The sequence below is a fragment of the Daphnia carinata genome, chromosome 6 (assembly GCF_022539665.2).
Source record: "Daphnia carinata strain CSIRO-1 chromosome 6, CSIRO_AGI_Dcar_HiC_V3, whole genome shotgun sequence".
Lineage (NCBI taxonomy): Eukaryota > Metazoa > Arthropoda > Branchiopoda > Diplostraca > Daphniidae > Daphnia > Daphnia carinata.
In genome coordinates, this window is record NC_081336.1 from 9,154,934 (window position 1) to 9,174,546 (window position 19,613).

The 19,613-nt window shown below is 41.2% G+C and overlaps 2 protein-coding genes across 6 annotated transcripts; both read left to right on the plus strand.

Annotated features, from left to right (window-relative positions):
• Positions 1-24: 24 nt before the first annotated feature.
• Positions 25-19,580, plus strand: LOC130699666 (sodium/calcium exchanger 3-like). 5 transcript variants are annotated; one of them, XM_057521877.2, is made up of 22 exons: positions 14,115-14,265; positions 14,351-14,589; positions 14,992-15,227; positions 15,290-15,419; positions 15,486-15,620; positions 15,696-15,784; positions 15,848-16,007; positions 16,194-16,326; positions 16,385-16,493; positions 16,610-16,718; positions 16,858-16,930; positions 17,025-17,118; positions 17,181-17,331; positions 17,404-17,529; positions 17,603-17,670; positions 17,739-17,883; positions 17,949-18,046; positions 18,118-18,198; positions 18,261-18,411; positions 18,474-18,652; positions 18,711-18,808; positions 18,872-19,580. In XM_057521877.2, exons 3-22 carry the CDS (start codon positions 15,027-15,029, stop codon positions 19,011-19,013), a joined length of 2,472 nt encoding a protein of 823 aa, XP_057377860.1. In that variant the 5' UTR covers positions 14,115-14,265; positions 14,351-14,589; positions 14,992-15,026; the 3' UTR covers positions 19,014-19,580. The 5 variants fall into 5 exon arrangements, 1 of the variants encoding a protein (XP_057377860.1); XR_009003497.2 differs by lacking the exons at positions 14,992-15,227; positions 15,290-15,419; positions 15,486-15,620; ... (15 more) ...; positions 18,711-18,808; positions 18,872-19,580 and adding exons at positions 25-93; positions 154-259; positions 7,768-8,063; ... (1 more) ...; positions 8,586-8,690; positions 8,820-8,970 and having other exon boundaries at positions 9,036-14,265; positions 14,351-14,586; XR_009421300.1 differs by lacking the exons at positions 14,992-15,227; positions 15,290-15,419; positions 15,486-15,620; ... (15 more) ...; positions 18,711-18,808; positions 18,872-19,580 and adding exons at positions 25-93; positions 154-259; positions 375-529 and having other exon boundaries at positions 9,036-14,265; positions 14,351-14,586.
• On the plus strand, positions 975-5,180 carry LOC132088082 (uncharacterized). Its single transcript, XM_059495767.1, has one exon. It carries the CDS (start codon positions 1,041-1,043, stop codon positions 5,178-5,180), a length of 4,140 nt encoding a protein of 1,379 aa, XP_059351750.1. The 5' UTR covers positions 975-1,040.
• Positions 19,581-19,613: the final 33 nt, after the last annotated feature.

The following is a 19,613-nucleotide window of genomic DNA, read 5'->3' on the forward strand; positions in this document are numbered from 1 at the left end:
GCGTGTTATCAAAATTAGGGTATGCCGCTACGTGATCGACATTTTGAAACTGCTGCACGGAGAGCTACCCTTATCATGCACGATTATGTTCTGGTAATGATAAATTTCCCAGCCATTTCTCTATCGATTGTCAGTTAACAATGATTCAAAAAGCTGCAGTTCGTCAACTTGGTTGGACCTCTGAATTGTGACCAGAGCATCTCTTCGTGACTTGACCCGTTTGTCGAACGATCGTCGTCATCGGTGCATCTCAAACAAGGTAAGGACGCCAGTCATATTTAATAATCCCAAATCGTTTCGATCAAATTCAAATCAAGTCACTGGGGGGCAAAAGAATCATGTAACAAACTAGCGAACAACGTTATCTATATCAGTAGGTTGCAGTTCTCTTTGCTAGCCATTGCCAAAGTATTTTAATGGTGCATCGTCTTCAAAAAAGAACAGAAATGCAGTCGTCGTCCCTCGAGATAACGTTATCTTTTATTGGCATTATCTGCCAAGATAAAAGTCTTTAGCCTCGACAAAAGTGGTAACATTTTATTTAAAACAAATTCGGAAAATCATGGCAGTGAAATGATTGTGCATTCCATTTAGGGGTGTCAAATTCATCATTTTGTTTAGAAAACGGTCCGATGCTTTGCGTAATGGAATCGGAAGAAAATGAAAATGATGGGCCGGGGGTTGGCCACAATGATGACGTCACCCTAGGGGAGAATAAATCTATTGGGCGTTTAGATGGAACTAAACCGAAAGGTTACGAGGAATCCCTCTACATCCCGAGACGAGTGAAATTTGTATTTGGCAAATCGCGCAAATCGTACCCTTTGCACAAACGTTTTATAGCTGATCTAGCCAAGCGTTTGAAATGTTCTGAAGAAAACTAATGGGGAATGCAGCATCAGTTTGCATGGGTCAAATCGAGTGGTTGCGATCGATCTCAAGCGCCGCAAAAAATTTGGGAAAACATACCCAAATGAACAACCAAACGTCAGGCAAAATTGAAGAAGACAGCCAATTGATTGAGTTTGACGAGGAGCGGAATGTGCAATCCGGTTGTCATCATATGCGGAGTGGCTGGAACAGGCAAATCGACTCTCCTCTCCCACTTCTACAGTGAAATAAAGAAGAAGAAACCTGACTGTTGGGTTATCAGATTGAATTTAGTTGAACATTCTGACGCCATATTGAAACTCGATGGAAGGACACCTGATTTGATGGAATTTCTCATCAATGACCTTCACGTCATCGACAGTAATAGCCCGTTTTCTCGCTTGTTGCTGAATCAACGGTTCGAGATGGGCAAGCAGATCGTTTTCATGTTTGATGGCTACGATGAAATCGATAAAGAATGCCAAAAAATTGCGATTCAAATGATGAAATCCATTCAAAAGAAGGGCATTCAACTGTTCGTCACTACCCGCTCCCACGTGGCCCACCATCTGCAATACGAATTAGGTCAGGTGGCTTATTATTTGGAAAACTTTGACGTAAAAGACCAGATCGATTGCCTGACCAAGTATTGGAAGAAAGCATTGGAACTGCCAGATGGTGTGCAAGAAATGAAGATCGAGGAATTTGCCACATTGCTAGTGGATCGGGTGTCGAAGACTCTGAAAGACAAAGAAAGAGCTTTCATCGGAATTCCTTTGCAATGCAGAATTCTTGCCGAATGCTACCAGAAAAATGTTGGCGACATTGTGGAAAGCAATGCTGAGAATGACAAACAGTTGACTTCAAAAATAAAAGAACAATTCAAAAATAAGAAATTCGATTTAATTAGTCTTTACAGCAACTTGATGGATACAAAACGCCAAATCTATCGAGTGAAAACCAACAATACCATGTCCAATCCGATATTGGCTAAATCGTTTGATGGTTGGGTTAAGAAAGTCGAGTCTTGGTTAACGAAATTGGCAGTCGAAACCATCATCACTCAACCAAGTATCCATGAAATGTTTTGGCCAACAAAAGGCCGGAACAAATCCAGCGATGATGTGGCTCGACAAGAAGAGAGTCTTGCCATCGACAGCCTGAATTTTGGGTTGACGTTTTCTAATGGAAATGGAATGCGACCTCAATTTTTACATCGGACGTTTGCCGAGTATTTAGTCGCCAAATATATTTACGAAGGATTTCATCCCGATGACAAACGTCACAACAAACTGCTGGAAAAAAAATCCATTCGAAAATTCATTGTGAAAGAAATCTTGGCCTCATACCAATACGACGAAGTTCAAGTGTTTTTCGATTCTATGGTGAAGACGCTGGTCGATGAGAATGAAGAATGGAGTAAGAAAATTAATGATCGTAAATTACCGAAACGACTCACGAAGATGGTGACTGACAAGAGCAGGAATCTCCAACCTGACTTTAAGGAGGCCGTCCATTTTTCTATTCAGAATGGGAAAGGCAACATATTCCGATTGTTTTGTGACTGTCTTGATGCCACTTTCGAAAGACATCAAATCTTTCGATGGGTAATGAAGCCCTTTTTCCAATCGTCAATTATGTTTTTTTCCCACACTTTTTTTGAAGAAAGCAAGTTCTTTAAACGATTCATCAATTATTTCGACACCATTAATCCACACGACCAGAATGTGTCTGGTACAGACGACAATACGTCTGTGACTATTGGATATCTTATATCCAGTATGTTGCCTAAAAGTGCTGTTAAGTTACTTGTAGAAAAATATCCTTTGTGGAACCGAGACGGGCACCTGGAAACGATGGATGACTTTCTTGACTTTTTGGAAAACCAGAATATGGCTTTCGACGAATGTGTTTGTTCCTTTGGAGATGACGTAATCAAAAATTTCTTTCTATATTTGATTTATCATGACAAATATCGTAGGCATCTAAAAAAATTTCTCACGCTTTTGTCCAAATATACAGCTTATTCGGACGATTTGAAATTGGCCGAATTGTTAATTGAAGTTTTCCGGTCTAAAGATCAAATGATGGCTGGGCGAGTTGCCGAAACGCTGAAGATTTTACAAGAACTAGGACGATCTGCTGTTCTCGTTCAACTCTACGGCGTTTTGTCGATAGATCCGGAAGCGTTTCAGAATATTTGCCAACCGTATCGACTAGGAGAAGAGGACGCCCTCCCGACTGACCTCAACATCCTATTGGGAAGAGATTCTTATGACATGACTCTTCTTCATCGAGCAGCCTTCTACGGAGACGTCAACATAGTGGAGCAAATATTAGCAAGATTTCGCCAGCCGGAACTCGACGATGGAGTGAAACAAAAACTGCGCAAGGTAGTGCTTGAGGGCTACACTCCGTTTTACTTCGCCACGGCTAAAAATCAGAAGGAAGTCTGTTCCAAACTGTTGGCTTTTGTCAAAGACATATTTCCCAACGCATCGACGGGCGAGTTAACTGAGTTAAACGTTAATATTCACCAGTCATTTTATCTCGCCGTGAAATCGAAAAATGCAAAAATGTTTCAACTGACATTGACCGTCGTCAAGAAAGAACTAGGACATGATTATCTACTTACCCAGTTAATAGCCAAATTTACATTTTCTGGGATTTCTATTTTCGATTACTGCAGCTCGAAAAAATTATTCAACGCCATGGTGAAGATCGTCGTCAATCGAGACGACGTTGCAGACTACAAATGCCTGCATAACGTGATTTTCAACGAAAACATAATAGAAAGTTTTGTTTTAGATCGCATAGATGCCGAAAATCTGCAGGGGTTGTTATCAGTAGAAGGCGCTGGTCGCTTTACCAAGCGTTTGCTTACGGATAACCTCTACCGGAATTTCGATCTTTTATCAAGTTGTCTGTTAAAGAATTTTAACAAAACACAACTCTTTGATTTCGTGAAAATGATTACGCTTAAAGATGATACCAAAATAGTCAAAAGCAGCCAGTCCGTTGCGGTCTCCACGGTTCGTCTCAGTGATCCAACGTATCGCGACGAAAACATCCAACACTTTCTGACCGATTACTCCCCTGATGATTTAGTTTGCACGCCGAATGACGGCGAAACCACAACCGTTCACGCCGAGCGAGTTGAGCTGAGTAACAGCTTTTGGGGAGACTTCCTACGATCGACAGCCACTTCTTTACCTGGACGGCACCTGGATACAAGGCAAGTCAAAACCATTTTTAAGTGTTTGACTCTTGTACGGTATAAACTCGGAGGTCATATGGCTAAAGAACTTTTGCTCCACCAAGACGATCGTGGCTACGTTGTTCTTCATTTGTCGAAAGAAATCGTCCAACGCATGTTGAACTGTTTATCAAAGAAAAACCAAGAAGAAATTAAAAAGGAGTGGAAGAAAAATGCTCCGCCAGTGACACACGACACGTTCATCAACTACGACTCTAGGGAATACTTTGAAAGCTGGCGAATCGCCTTACATTACAGTGATATTCTACTATTTTATTTGGTTTATGGCAGCGAAAAGCAACTCGGCGAATGCGTCGATATTCTCACATCGGTTCGTTTGATGGGCAGACAACAGCGCAGTCTATGGAGTTACATCTTTGAATATAGCGAGGAAAAGCCGACGAAAGAAATATTGAAATCTGTGTCGCAAATTTTTGGTTGGGGAGCGGCGAAAACGTTGCTGGCTCACGAAATGGATGGCCTACCTCTCTTACTGAAAGCTTTGTCATGGGGACGTGACATTGACGAATGGCTGGATGTGTTACCAGAAGAAATACGAAAAGACATTCAACAAGTTATTGAACAAAAAACTACCGAGTTCATTGATGACGTGTTTCTCCATCCCGGGACCTATTTCAACGAACTAGGAGATCCACGTTACAAACCACTAACCCTTTTAAAATTTTTAATCGATTACAGTAATGGCAGACAACGTGAACAATTTGTACAAAGTATCACGAGAGTATTCAAACCATACCCTCCTTCTCCATTCCGCCTACGTGGAGGGTGCAGCATATGGACTTGGGTTTTTCTCCGTGAACGTAAGAAAAGAATTTGTATAGACATTGCAGAACTGGACACATTTTTAAAATGCGTTTCCGAAAAACTGGGTACAAAAGCCGTCAAGGGGTTGGTGTTCCATGAATTCTTAAATCAACCTCTCATTTTATATCTTACGTCTGCAGAGGGCAAGATGGTTGATGTGATGCTCGCCCATTTGGATGCATTCGATCGCACACGTATTCAATGTCAAATCAATAAATCTTGTTGTTAAACTCCCGGGTTCACCTCATACTTTTTCTGCAAGGATAGTTCAGATGATGACACTCACAGAACGTACGAAGCTGGAATCTTTTGGTTGCAATCTCGTCCATTTCCTAGACGGGATGGTTAACGCTACCAGCAGTTGTTTTTTTTATTTTGTTTTTTTGCGTCATGGCCGAAGGGTAATTTGGGTGAACTTTAACTGTTCAAAAATCACAATAACTAAAGAAGGTCTGTAAACACGTTTTGGAGAAAACTGTACGTTGAAATTGCCGTTAATGGTTGAACTGGATGCAACGCAAGTCGAAACCATTTTAAAGTGTTTGACTTGCGTATCGGATAAACTCGGCGGTGACTACGCTAAAGAACTTTTGCTCCACCAAGACGATCGTGGCTACGTCGTTCTTCATCTGTCGCAAGAAATCGTCAAATTCATGTTGAAACGTTTACCAGAAAAAAGCCAAGAGGAAATTAAACAAAAGTGGAAGGAACATGCTCCGCCAATGACACACGACTCGTTCTTCAACTACGATTCTATGAGTCGCCTTCCTAGTTCCGCAATCGCAAAACATAACAGTGACGTCTTACAATTTTACTTTGATTATGGCAGCGAAATGCAACTCAGCAGATGCGTCAATATTCTCACATCGGTTCGTTTGATTAAAGGTCAAAAGCGCAGTGTATGGAGTTACATCTTTGAACACAGGAAGGTAAGGTAGACAAACGAAATATTGAAAGTTGTTTCGGTAATTTTCGGTTGGGAGATCGTGAAAAAATTGCTGCTTCACGAAATGGGTGGATTACCTCTCTTACTGAAAGCTGTGCAGTGGGGAGATGACATCGACGGGCGGCTGGACATGTTGCCCAAGAAATACGGAATGACCTGTAACAAGTTATTGAACAAAAAGCTGCCGAGTTCATTGAGGTGGTGTTTCGACACCAAGAAACCTATTTTGGAGGATCGGGAGGTTCAATTTACAAACGATTAAACACCTTGCTATTTTTAATCAAATAGCAAATGCCCAGCAACTTGAAGAATTCGTAGAAAACATCGCAACGTTGCAGGTTTCCACGGAAGAGGGGAGGACGCTTAGCATATGGGCAAAGATGTTAACACACCGATGTGAGGAAGCCAAAACGAACAATGTTGCAAATATGAACATATTTTTGAAACGCGTTTCGGAGAAACTGGACACAAATACCGTGAAAGAATTGGTGCTGCACAAAATCGATGGCAATCCCGTCATATATTATCCTGCCCTAAGAGGGGAGGAGAAGATGGTTGAGGCGATGCTCGCCCATTTGGATGCCAAAAATCGAAAAAATATTCAACGTCAAGTCAACGAGTTTCTAAACAAAACTTTCCAGATCCCTTCTGATGGAACTGGTATTAATGCCATGTGGTTTCATCCATCGCTGTTCTAGGAATACATTTAATATCGTTAAATATATCGCTATCTGTTTGGCTTGTGCTCGGGGTTACACCGTCTTAATTCACGTACCCAACAACGCAAACGATTGTTTAATTTAGAGCTGACTTTTACCATGTCCCAAAACTGTTTGTTTTCATATAAAAGTAGAATCATCGCTACGCCATCTATGATCACGTTTCAATACTACGTTGGAACAACAGGCACTTGAAGTCAAATATGTCGTTTGAAATTTTCCTTTCTTTTTAAATGTTGGAACTCACGCAGGGTTACGTTACCTATGTGCGTGACATTATATCGTGAAATGAAAATTTTCCCGCGCAGTTTCCATCAGCCATTATTGTGCTACAAAACATTTCGTTGCACTGAAAGTTGGTTTACCCTGTAACAAAAGATCTAAATACCTGAAAAACTATATTAGAATTGATTTTTGCTAATTAATATTACTACAATTTAATTAAAGTGTAACAGCGATAGCAAAAAATCTACCTGGCAATCACACCACGCGACTGAAAATCCTTCTGCTAACTAGAAAGTCAGTACAGCCTCGTGGTGTAGACAGGCTGGTTGGGTTATTCAATGTCTGTTTTATTTTTCGTGTGGTAAGTGCCTGTTCTTTAATACTGGTAGCGTGGTATCGCTGCATTCTACTAATCGTCTTACCTGTCAGTTTGCTAGGAATGATTTCATATTTGTAATTGACTGGCCCATTTTCTATTTTCTATGTCACTGAGTATATCTGTACTCAATTTTCTGAAAAAGTTTTGCAATAAAGACATTGTTCTCTGTCTCTATAGGTAGGGTTCTCTTTGTCAGTAATTGCTGAAACATATTACCTCTGGATCACCTTCAGCGAAAGGCAAATATCTGATCATCTACTAAGACAACATTGTTTTCTAAGGAGTTATCCATCATGTTAGATCCATCAAATGTTAGGCTGGTAAAGCCAAGCGAACTTGGCACCAGGCTTTTGGGGGAGGGTAAACTACATTTTTCTTTTGCTTTTCCTTTCTTTTTTCATTTGTGCACCACACCTCCACCCCAGAGGCAGGTAGACGTGGCCAGACATGATTTTTCGTTAGAAAATTCATTGTGCTTTCGATTGTTGATGTGACTCAATGTGTTTGTGTACACCTCCCCATTCAAATGTGTTTGTGTGAATTGCAGGGGAAGCCATGCTGGATGGACTTGCACTCACCAAAGGCGGACAAGTGGATCCCAACGTTTTAGCCAAATGGGTCCGACAAGCCTCGCCAAAGGTCTCAGTGGAGAGGACGCTGCTAAATTGGCTGTATACAAGGGACATTACGTTTTACTTTTAACTATTTCCACAGATGATAATCTCTGAAATGTCAGGTTGATTATGAGCAAAGAGCATTCCAAGGCCTGGTATCGCATCGGGGCGACTCGTGCTTTCAGGCAGTCAAAAGGTCCAGCCCCAGTACAACACGAAGCTGAAAGAGGTGTGTAAAAAATGTTTTTTGTCCGTTAAAGTTATCAGCCGGTTTGAGTTAGCTAACGCCTTATCTCGTTGTAAAATGTTTTTGAACCTGTTAACTACAGAAACTTCGTATTAGAACAGCACGTCAGATGATGAAGGACATAGAATGTGCACTTGTATAGAAAACTTGGCTACTTTCAGATTGAATGTCTTAATCGTGGTATCGCAGAAAAAGCATATTGTTTTTATGACTCGTCTGTTTATTTCTATAGGTTAATAGTTTCAAAAATGAACACCCTAAATAGCACTGGAAGTTGAAAGCCATCGGCCAAAAGTGACAAAAACAATAAAAGAATCATCTCATTTCACGTCTGGCAACGAGTGTCCTACATCTACGGTGCGTATAATCAGCGTGTTATCAAAATTAGGGTATGCCACTACGTGGTCGGCATTTCGAAATTACTGCAGGGAGGGCTACCCTTATCATGCACGATATGCTCTGGGTAATGATAAAGTCCTCAGCTATTTCTCTATCGATTGTCAGTTAACAATGATGACTTGGTTGGACCTCTGAATTGTGACCAGCGCATCTCTTCTTGACTTGACCCGTTTGTCGAGCGCTCGTCAACATCGGTGCATCTCCAACAAGGTAAGGACGCTAGTCATATTTAATAATCCCAAATCGTTTCGATCAAATTCAAATCAAGTCTCGGGGGGGGGGGGGGGCAGAAGAAGAATCACGTAACAAACTGGCGAACAACGTTATCTATTTGAGTAGGCTGCAGTTCTCTTTGCTAGCCATTGCAACAGAATTTTTGTTTTGGACAACCTTAAAAAAAAGGACTGAAATCCAGTCGGCGTCCGCCGAGATAACGTTATCTTTTATTGGCACTATCTGCCAAGATAAGTCTTTAGCCTCGACAAAAGTGGTAACATTTTATTTAAAACAAATTCGTCAAATCAGGGCAGTGAAATGATTGTACATCCCATTTAGAGTTTCCAAGTTCCTCATTTTGGTTAGAGAAACAGTCCGATGCTTTGCGAAATGGAATCAGGAAAAAAGGAAAATAATAGGCCAGACTCTGGCCACAATGACGTCGTCACCCCATCGAGCAGCACTTCATCACCAGAATCAAATTCCTGTGAGCTCCATCATCAAGCTGCAATCGCTGATAACATCAGCGATGAAATCTACTACACGCAGCTGGATGAATCCTTCGCAATGGAAAAGATCCTGTCGAAAAAAGTTTCATTCCAAGGGGAGAATGTACCTGTTAAGGATTTAGTTGGAACCAAGCCGGAAGAGCTCCTTTCCATTCATTCCATAGACGAGCTGCTCCGTTCTAAAGAAGGAGAAATCAAAATTCCATCGTTCGGTTCATCCCATTTCGAGGAATCCCTTTACATCAAGAGACGAGTGAAATTGGCATTTAACGAACATTTCATCGCTGATCTAGCCAATCGTTTGAGATGCACTAAGGAACAACTTAATGGGATATGCAGAATTACTTCACAGGGCCAAATCAAGTGGCTGGTCGATGGCGAGCGCCGCCAAAATATTTGGAAAGAGATAAAAGAAATGAAAGACCAAACGCTAGGCAAAATTGAAGAAGACGGTCATTTGATTCAGCTTGACGAGGAGCCGACTGAGCATCCGGTTGTCATCATATGCGGAGTGGCTGGAACAGGCAAATCGACTTTCCTCTCCCACTACTACAATGAAATAAAGAAGAAGTCTGGATGTTGGGTTATCAAATTGAATTTAGTTGAACATTCTGACGCCATATTGAAATTCGATACAAACAAACCTGATTTCATTAGATTTCTCATCAATGATATTCACGTCGTCGACAGTAAATGCCCGTTTTCTTGCTGGCTGCTGAATCACCGTTTCGAAACCGGCGAGCAGATCGTTTTCATGTTTGATGGCTACGATGAAATCGGTAAAGAATGCCAAGAAATTGCGATTCAAATGATGAAATCCATTCAAAAGAAGGGCATTCAATTGTACGTCACTACCCGTTCCCACGTGGCCCTCCATCTGCAATACGAATTATGCCAGTTGGCTTATTATTTGGAAAACTTCAACAAAGAGGACCAGATCAGTTGCCTGGCCAAGTATTGGAAGAAAACATTGGAACTGCCAGATGGAGTGCAAGATGGAGTGCACGATCGTGTGCAAAAAATGAAGATCAAGAAGATCGAGGTATTTGCAGAATTGCTAGTGGATCGGGTGTCGGATACTCTGAAAGACGAAGAAAGAGCTTTCATCGGAATTCCTTTGCAATGCATAATTCTCGCCGAATGCTACCAGAAAAATGTTGGCGACATAGTGGAAATCAATGCTGTTGATGACGAACAGTTGGTTTCAGCAATAAAAGAACAATTCAAAAATGAGAAATTCGATTTAGTTAGTCTGTTCAGCCAAGTGATGGACACAAAACGCGAAATCTTTCGAGGGAAAGCCAACAATACCATGTCCAATCAGGTAGTGGCTAATTCTTTTGATAGTGGGGTTGAGACAATCGACGGTTGGTTAACGAAATTAGCAGTCGAAACCATCATCACTGAACCAAATATCCTTGAAATGTTTTGGCCAACAAAATTTCGGGACGAATCCAGCGAGGATGTGGCTAGAAAAGAGAAGAGCCATGCCATCGACAGTCTGATTTTTGGATTAACGTTTTCAAATGGAGATGGAATGCGACCTAAATTCTTGCATCGGACATTTGCCGAGTATTTAGTGGCCAAATATCTTTACGAAGGATTTCATCCCGATGACAAACATCACAACAAACTGCTAGTAAGAAAATCCATTCGAAAATTGATTCTGAACAAAATCTTGGCTTCAGCGCAATACGACGGAGTTCAAATGTTTTTCGATTGCATGGTGAAGACTTTGGTCGATGATATGGACGTAGATGTAATCGAGGAAAAAAAAAAGTGGCGTTATATAATTGATAATCGTCAATTGCCGGGTCGATTAAGCAAACTGACTAAAAATCTGTATACTCAGTTTCTTCGCGATTTTCATCCGTATGTAAATGCCCTCCATTTTTCCCTTTCGAATGGGAAAGGCAACATATTCCTAATGTTGTGTGACTGTCTCGATGCCACATTCGAAAAACAGCAAATCCACTGGGCAATGTGTACCTCTTTCATATCGTCAGACCGTTTCATTTTGTCGCCCACTTTAAAAGAAAGCAAGTTCTTTAAACGATTCATCAGTTATTTTGCTGATTCACGCTACCCCTCGGCGTGCAGTGTTATAGACACTCTTATAAAACGCATGTTCCCTTGTGATTGTGATTTCATGTTTGGAAGAATTTCTTTTGGGAAACGAGACGGATACCAGGAAACGATGAATGACTTACTTCAGTTTTTGGAAGACCAACACGTCGCTTTCGACAAGTATTTATGTGAGGAGAAGACAACCGAAATCAAAACAATGTTGGTATATTTTTTTTGCGATGACAATTATCGTAGTCATATGGAAAGATTTCTGAAGCTTTTGTCGAAATCGAAAACTTATAAGCACGATATCCCGTTCGCCGAAGTGTTACGTGAAGTTTTCCGGGCTAAAGCGCAAGTGATGCCTGGGCGAATTGCTGAAACGCTTAAGATTTTGCAAGAACTAGGACGGTCTACTCTACTCGTTGAACTGTACGGCGTAGTTTTATCAAAAGAGCCGGAAGCATTTCAGAATATTTACCAACCGCGTCGATTAGAAAAACAGAATGCGATGACGATTGACCTCGACATCCTATTGAAAAGGGACGAATATGGCATGACTCCTCTTCACGGAGCAGCGTTCTACGGAGACGTCGAAATAGTCGGCCAAATATTAGCTAGATTTCGCCAGCCGGATATCGACGATGGAGATAAAAAAGCAATATGCAAGGTGGTATTTCAGAATTCCACTCCATTTTACGTTGCCGCTGCTAAAAATCACGAGCAAGTCTGTTCCAAACTGTTGGCCTTTGTGAAAGACTTTTTTCCGGACGCACTGACGCGCAAGTTAACTAAGTTTGAGTCGTTAAATGTCACAAATATGGAGTCATTACTTAACATAACTCAAGAACAATTTTTTTTTTCGCCCTTCGTTTTGTCCAAAGACAAAATGGGCAAGGCAACCGAAGTAAAAGAATCCATTTACCGGTCACTTTATCACGCCGTCAAATCGGCAAATGCAGGAATGTTTCAACTGATGTTGAAAGTCTTCAAAAACGAACTAGGACATGATTATCTATTTGACCTGTTACTAACTGGTCCGTTTTTATCGACGATGTGGTTGGTTATGCTTGGTGTCACCGAGAGGGGAAAATTCTTCATCCCCGTGGCGAACGTCGTCGTCAATCGAGATTGTGTGACTACAAATGATACAAATGTTGACTACAAATGTCTAAATGACTTCATTTTCTTCGAAAGAGGAATACAAAGGGATGTTTTAGAATGCATGGATGCCGAACATCTGCAGGGCTTGTTATCAGTAGAAGGCGCTGGTCCCTTCACCAAGCGTTTGCTTACGGATAACCTAGAAAGGAATTTTCATCTGTTGTCAACGTATTTTTTAAGGAATTTTAACGAAAAACAACTTTTGGATTTCGTGAGAATGATTACTCTTAAAGGTGATAACAGAAACAGCTTTTGGGGAGACTTCCTGCGACAACATAACGACGAAACTATCGTCTTTTACATTTTCGAGTGTGTATCGGATAAACTCGGAGGGGATTACGCTGAAGAACTTTTGCTCCACCAAGACGATCGTGGCTACGTTTTTCTTCATCTGTCGCAAGAAATCGTCAAACGGATGTTGAACTGTTTACCACAGAAAAACAAAGAGGAAATTAAAAAGGAATGGAAGGAAAAGGCTCCGCCAATGACACACGACTCGTTCATCAACCAAAACTCTAAAGGAAAGTTATCTAGTGTCGCAATCGCCAAACATTACAGTGATATTTTGCTATTTTACTTGGATCATGGCAGCGAAATGCAACTCAGCAGATGTGTCGATATTCTCACATCGGTTCGTTCGCTTAAAGGGAAACAGCGCAGTGTATGGAGTTACATCTTTGAACATTGTGAGGTGACGAGGACAAACGAAATATTGAAAATTGTTTCAGTCATTTTAGGTTGGGAGACCGTGTTGTTGTTGCTGTTTCACGAAATGGATGGATTTCCTCTCGTACTGAAAGCTGTGTCGTGGGGAGATGACATTGACGGACGGCTGGACTTGTTGCCACAAGAATTACGAAATGTCATTCAACAAGATATTAAACTAAAAGCTGCCGACTTCATTGATCAAGTGTTTCGAGATCACAAAATTTATTTTAAAGCAACAAGCGAGCAATGTTACAAACGATTGAACACTTTATTATTTTTAATCAACTACAGCAATGCTCAGCAACTTGAACAATTCGTCGAAAACATAACGACGCTGCAGGTTCCAACGAGAACAGAGAAGACGCTTAGCCTATGGGCTGAGATGTTTACCCACCAATGTGACGAAGCCAAAACGAACACCGTTGCGAAAATGGACACATTTTTGAAATGCGTTTCGGAGAAACTGGGCACAGGTGCCGTAAAAAAATTGGTGTTCCACAACATTAATGACAATCCGGTCACATATTATCCTACAGTAAGAGGAGAGGAGAAGATGGTCGCGGCGATGCTCGCTCATTTGGATGCCAAAAATCGCAAAAAGATACAACGTCAAGTCAACGAGGTTTTAAAAGAAACTTTCAAGGTCCCGCGACGCGGTGTTCTAACTGCTGCGATGAAGAAAGCATATAAAAATCTGTAACCGAAGTGTTAAACCACCAATCCGATATCATGATGAATCAATACAAATGGGTTTGGCTTTGGCTAAACGATTGGGACATCTCATTTTCGTAACGTTTGTGGATTGACTTAATCCAATCTTTCTTTAGCTCACGAATACAACTCACGATGCCCAACAGAGTACACATGAACTATCCCAGCGCGGCTTACCACTTGACGTCAGGGAGACTATGGCTGCCGGAACTTATTGTTGGATATGCAACTATAAGTTGCTGGCCTACGTAGTCCAACGTTGTTTGGAATCCCCTATCTTTAAGACGTCATTTAACATTGCCTTTGTTAGCAGACAAACTCTTCGAATGGAATTCCGAGGCTGATACCGTACAAAAGGAGCGTCCGCAAGGGCGGATGAGCCGGACAAATAAAACAGGAAAATTCGGCAGGTAATATTAATAACAATTTTCCACAAATGTAAAGAACTGAGTACATGTAACTCAAAATGTAATTGTTAAATATTTTGACACGTAGATGATAGGGGAGGCAGTCGACATGGATGCCATTTAAAATCCGAACCAGACGCTGAGGAAACCGTCGTTCAGCGTGAAAGTTCTATGAACGAGTCTGAAGCTGTTGCCCGGAGGAGTACCCATAAATGGTCAGAATCCCGAATGGGGCAACGGGCCGTTTGTTCCACTCGCCCAACAAGACGACACTTTTATACGTCACGACTGCATACGTATGCAAATAAGGGATACACAATGACGCAGGTAAAAGAAAGTTTAAGAAACAGGCCTAGGGGCAACTGGTTCCCTATAAGTGAAAGCGAACGACGCGCATCGTTTTCGTGAGCTGACGTCGGCCAGAATTAGGAGACTCGTGTTGACGATATTCTTTGTGATATGCACAGACATGATTTAAACGCAAAAGGGCGATACATTTCGACAGCCTTTGTCTTATCAGCGAGACGGCCCACATAAGATTGATCCATTCGTTCCGGTCATATCTCTTTGGCTTCAGTGTTTCATAACCCGGTTTAGGCCAGTTTCGTTTAGCATTTCAGACGACTTCCGCTAGGCTTGTTGTGTTAGTAGGCAGGTGGTTGACGACAAAGGTGGTCGCAATCCATACTGAATCTGCCCTTTAACTTATTTCGAATTCTATTTTTCTAGACGAACCGCAGTGCCCTTTAAATTAAAAGATAAAAATGACGCAAAACAATGGAACGTTGGACGATTACGCGTGCTCGCAAGGATTGATTTTACCTTTAATCAACGAATTCACGTGGTCGGTGGAAGTGCGAGCGTTTCTCTATTTACTCGGTCTGCTTTACTGCTTCATGGGAGTGGCCATCATCGCAGACATCTTCATGGGTGCCATCGAGAAAATCACTTCCACAACGCGCAAGGTAAAACGCTCCACTTTCAATTTGAATATTTTGATTAAATAAATGTATGTGGACGTGTACAGGTGTATTTATCAAGAGGCGGATCTCAAGAGCCTGAAATGGTTGAGGTGCGCATGTGGAACGGTACAGTCGCCAATTTGACCTTAATGGCACTCGGCTCATCAGCACCTGAAATCTTATTATCGATTATAGGTAAAATTTCAAAATGACTGTACATCTAATGACATTATTTGATTTCTCTTTTTTTTTTAACTTTAGAAATTGTGGGGAATAATTTCGAGTCGGGCGCTTTGGGTCCGGGCATGATTGTCGGCTCTGCCGCTTTCAATCTGATGGGCATTAGCGCCGCATGTATTCTTGCCATTCCCGGTGTCGAATCACGAAAAATCAAAGGTTTCAACTATCCAACTCTTTGCTACAATGTCCCACTTTTAATCCCCATGTTTTTACTCCATGAAAACAATGCAGGATTACGAGTGTTCGCCGTTACAGCTGTGTTCAGTATCTTTGCCTACCTCTGGTTGATCATCGTGTTAGTGGGAATCAGTAAGAATGTGGTACGTCGATCGATACCATTACGAACGGGCTATCGCTTTATCATTTGGAATTTCGGTGATTAGGTGGATGTTTGGGAGGCCGTTGTGACATTCCTCCTTTTCCCTATACTCGTTGGCGTGGCCTATTGGGCCGATAAAGGATTTCCCTTCAGAAAGAGACACACAAGCATCCCGACGACAAACGACAAGCAAATCGAACTTGGCAACATGTTGTCGGGGGAGGGTAAGCTACATTTTTCTTTTTCCTTTCTTTTGTTTTCGTTTGTGCACCACACCTCCACTCTAATGGCAGGTAGACGTGGCCAGACTTGATTTTTCGTTAGAAAGATCATTGCGCTTTCGATTGTTGATGTGACTCGTTGTGTTCGTGTACACCTCCGCCATTGAAATGTGTTTGTGTGAATTGCAGGTGAAGCCATGCTGGATGGGCTTACACTCACCAAAGACGGACAAGTGGATCCTAACGTTTTAGCCAAATGGGTCCGGCAAGCCTCGCTCAGAGGCCTCAGTGGAGAAGACGCTGCTAAATTGGCTGCATACAAGTGAAAATTATGTTTTGCTTTTAACTATTTCAATAGATGATAATCTTTGAAATGTTAGGTTGATTATGAGCAAAGAACATTCCAAGGCATGGTATCGGATTGGGGCCACTCGTGTGTTTTCAGGCAGTAAAAAAGTCCAGCCACAGCTCAGCATGAAACTCAAAGAGGTAAGTTGGTACTTGTAATGCAATAATGTAGAGATTAATTTGTGTAATTAGTAAGTAGTAGTTTTTAACCCAAAAATAGCATTTGGTTTTGATGATTGTTTGATTTTCTCGTATAGGTTTATGATGCCATAAACGAACATCCAGAAACAGAAAACTTGAGCCCGTTGACTCATGAAATATGTAAAAATAAAGCAATCATCGCATTTCACGCTATCGCTTGTGCAGGTAACGAGCGTTGCATTCACCCTGCCCATTATCAGTCGTTTTATTTTAGATCAAATGACCGCTTTAATCTTACGTTTCATATCGAGTTCAAGATTAATTACTGACTTATCAAAACTTGATCTGTTTTATTTTTAAAAAGTACCTGAAAATATCGGAACGTTCCCCGTTCGGATTATTCGCAGTGGCAGGACAGATAATGCTGTTTCTGTAAGGTATGATGGCACTATCTTCTTTACTAAATTAACGTTTAATCCATTTAGATTTCAATTATCCTGTGATAAAATGTGTTGTATTTGTTGTAATTAGAGTCGAGACGATAGACGGCAGTGCCGTGGCAATAGAAGATTACGTGGCCTTTAATCAAGTGGTTTACTTCGAGCCCCACGAAGTTGAGAAAAAAGTGAGTTGGACATTTCAAAAATGAAAAATGCTTTTAATAATCGATAATTCTTTATTGGATAGGTGATTGTGGACATCGTAGATGACAATATCTACGAGCCCGACGAGCAGTTCTATCTTAAATTGAGCTTAACTGGAACAAACACGGCCAATCAAGAAGAGGTTTTGCTTGGACGCATTTCGATCATGGAAGTCACCATTTTGAACGATGACGGTACATTTAAAGAAATCATCCAACAATTTCTCTGTACGCAGTTATTTAAAGCATTTCGTCTTTTATTAACAGAGCCCGGTACAATTACATTTGGAGACAGAGGCATTATAGTTAAAGAATCAGTGGGTTTAGCACAAATTCCTGTCTTACGTACAAACGGTTGGGACGGTGATGTGAGCGTCCGTTGGCGTACTTTAGGTGAGTCATTTTCTGCTACATCATTGCAAATAACTGTGTTATGTCTTATTGTATTACACACTCGTTTGTGCAGACAAGAAGTTAAAAAGTGGGAAAACCTATAAAGGACTTGAGGGCGAATTGATTTTCAAGCACGCCGAGGTAAGTCTTGTTATTCTAAAATGAAAAGAAAATGAACTGACGTAAATCGAAAATGTTTCGTTTTGCAGAGGAAACGTGTCATTGAAATTGCAATTTCGAATGACATGGCGCTGGAGAAAGACGAGTGCTTCGAAGTCGAATTGTTCGATCCTTCCGGTGGGGCCGTCCTCGGGCATACAACCAAATTGGCCGTTACCATCACCAATGATGAGGGTGTGGTTTGATAGATGGACGCCTTTCTTTTGCCGAATGTAAAATTCAATTGTTTTCTATTTAAGAATTCAATTCGGTCGTGGATCGGCTCGCTGACATGACCACTGCCACAATGGATTCGATGGTTGTGCATCACGATTCCTGGACAAGTCAGATCAAAGATGTAATTAAAATTGGAATATAATTTATTTCTTTTCTCGATGATGACATCTTTTTTTAATGAATTCATTTAAGGCTATGAATGTAAATGGTGGAGACATTGAAAATGCTACGACCTGTGACTACGTTATGCACTTTTTGACGTTCGGATGGAAGGTAAAAAAACCAATTCAAACATTTCAATTGACTCACTAAAAACAAAGCAATTATATTTACAGATAATCTTTGCGTTTGTTCCACCCGCCGGAATATGGGGCGGATGGTTGTCTTTTGTTGTTTCATTGGCTGTCATTGGTATTCTGACTGCCATCGTAGGAGATTTTGCCGGCATTTTCGGATGTCTCGTCGGACTCGATGACGCCGTTACTGGTAACATTTCCTTAAAAAAAAGTCCCTTTTAAACGATTCATTTTAATTGAAAATCAAAACAGCCATTACATTTGTGGCGCTGGGGACATCCCTGCCGGATCTGTTCGCAAGTCGGGCTGCTGCGATTAACGAAAAATATGCTGACAACGCTATTGGAAACGTGACTGGAAGTAATTCGGTCAATGTCTTCCTTGGCTTGGGTCTACCTTGGCTTATTGCCAGCATATACCACACAGCAAAGGTTGGCTAACAATCAAATAAAACTATTGAAAACCGACGTATAACGTCTAACACGACAGGGTGGAGAATTCCGGGTGCAAGCCGGAAGTTTGGGATTTTCCATCACCATTTTCACAATCACGGCTGTTTTGTCTTTAGCCCTGCTGGTAGTACGAAGGTGAAAAAAAACCTGTGATTTAAATATTTAAGTTTTGGCTAATGCATTTTTGTGCTGGTATAGATGCTCGGCTAGTTGCGGTCGTGGAGAATTAGGAGGACCGTTAGCAACTCGTTACGCTTCCGCCATCGTTTTGGTGGTGCTCTGGATGACTTACATCCTTCTCTCATCTCTAGAAACTTACGGCCACATTGAAGGCTTCTAATCAAACATTATAGGTGCCAAAACAAATTCATGTACTGCCTCTTTTGCGACGTTCCAGTTGCAACTCTTCCCAGTCAAGATTACATTCCAAGTGCAACTCACCGACAAGAAAACTAATGTAGTTCTTTTCGTGTCATGTTTTTTTTTTTCGTTAAATGGGTATTGTCGCAAACGGCACACAGAGGTACGCAATACCGAACCGCTTATGTTTTATGTGAAAATTGCCATTTCTCGTGATTTTGAATCATATTATATGACCGCCATTTGATTCCCTAGTAATGGTTTTCCTTAAGTTAACCTTGTTATTACGTATTTTCATTTTGTAAGCGACAAGACCTAAGAACAACCTAGTGCGTACGTATGGCGATTCATACGACAAACAGCTGGCAAGAGACGGGAAGTACCATTTTAAACAGAAACATGTAAGACCATTTTATCCTAAAACTACAGTTTGATGTTTGTCAGGTACGCTTGTAAAAAGCCGCAGTTGACACCCCAAATTTCCATTCCGAATCATGTATTTTCGTGGGAATATCTTGATTTTTGAATAAACAATTGTTCCCTCATTCCTTTTTGTTTCGCTATTATATTTTGGTTGTAA

Excerpts from the sequence above, each read along its gene's own strand:
- LOC132088082 (XM_059495767.1), top strand. The coding sequence starts at position 1,041 with ATGTGCAATCCGGTTGTCATCATATGCGGAGTGGCTGGAACAGGCAAA.
- LOC130699666 (XM_057521877.2), top strand. The coding sequence starts at position 15,027 with ATGACGCAAAACAATGGAACGTTGGACGATTACGCGTGCTCGCAAGGA. Across the intron at positions 15,228-15,289 it reads TCACTTCCACAACGCGCAAG|GTGTATTTATCAAGAGGCGG; the intron begins GTAAAACGCTCC and ends GGACGTGTACAG. Across the intron at positions 16,719-16,857 it reads TCACGCTATCGCTTGTGCAG|TACCTGAAAATATCGGAACG; the intron begins GTAACGAGCGTT and ends ATTTTTAAAAAG.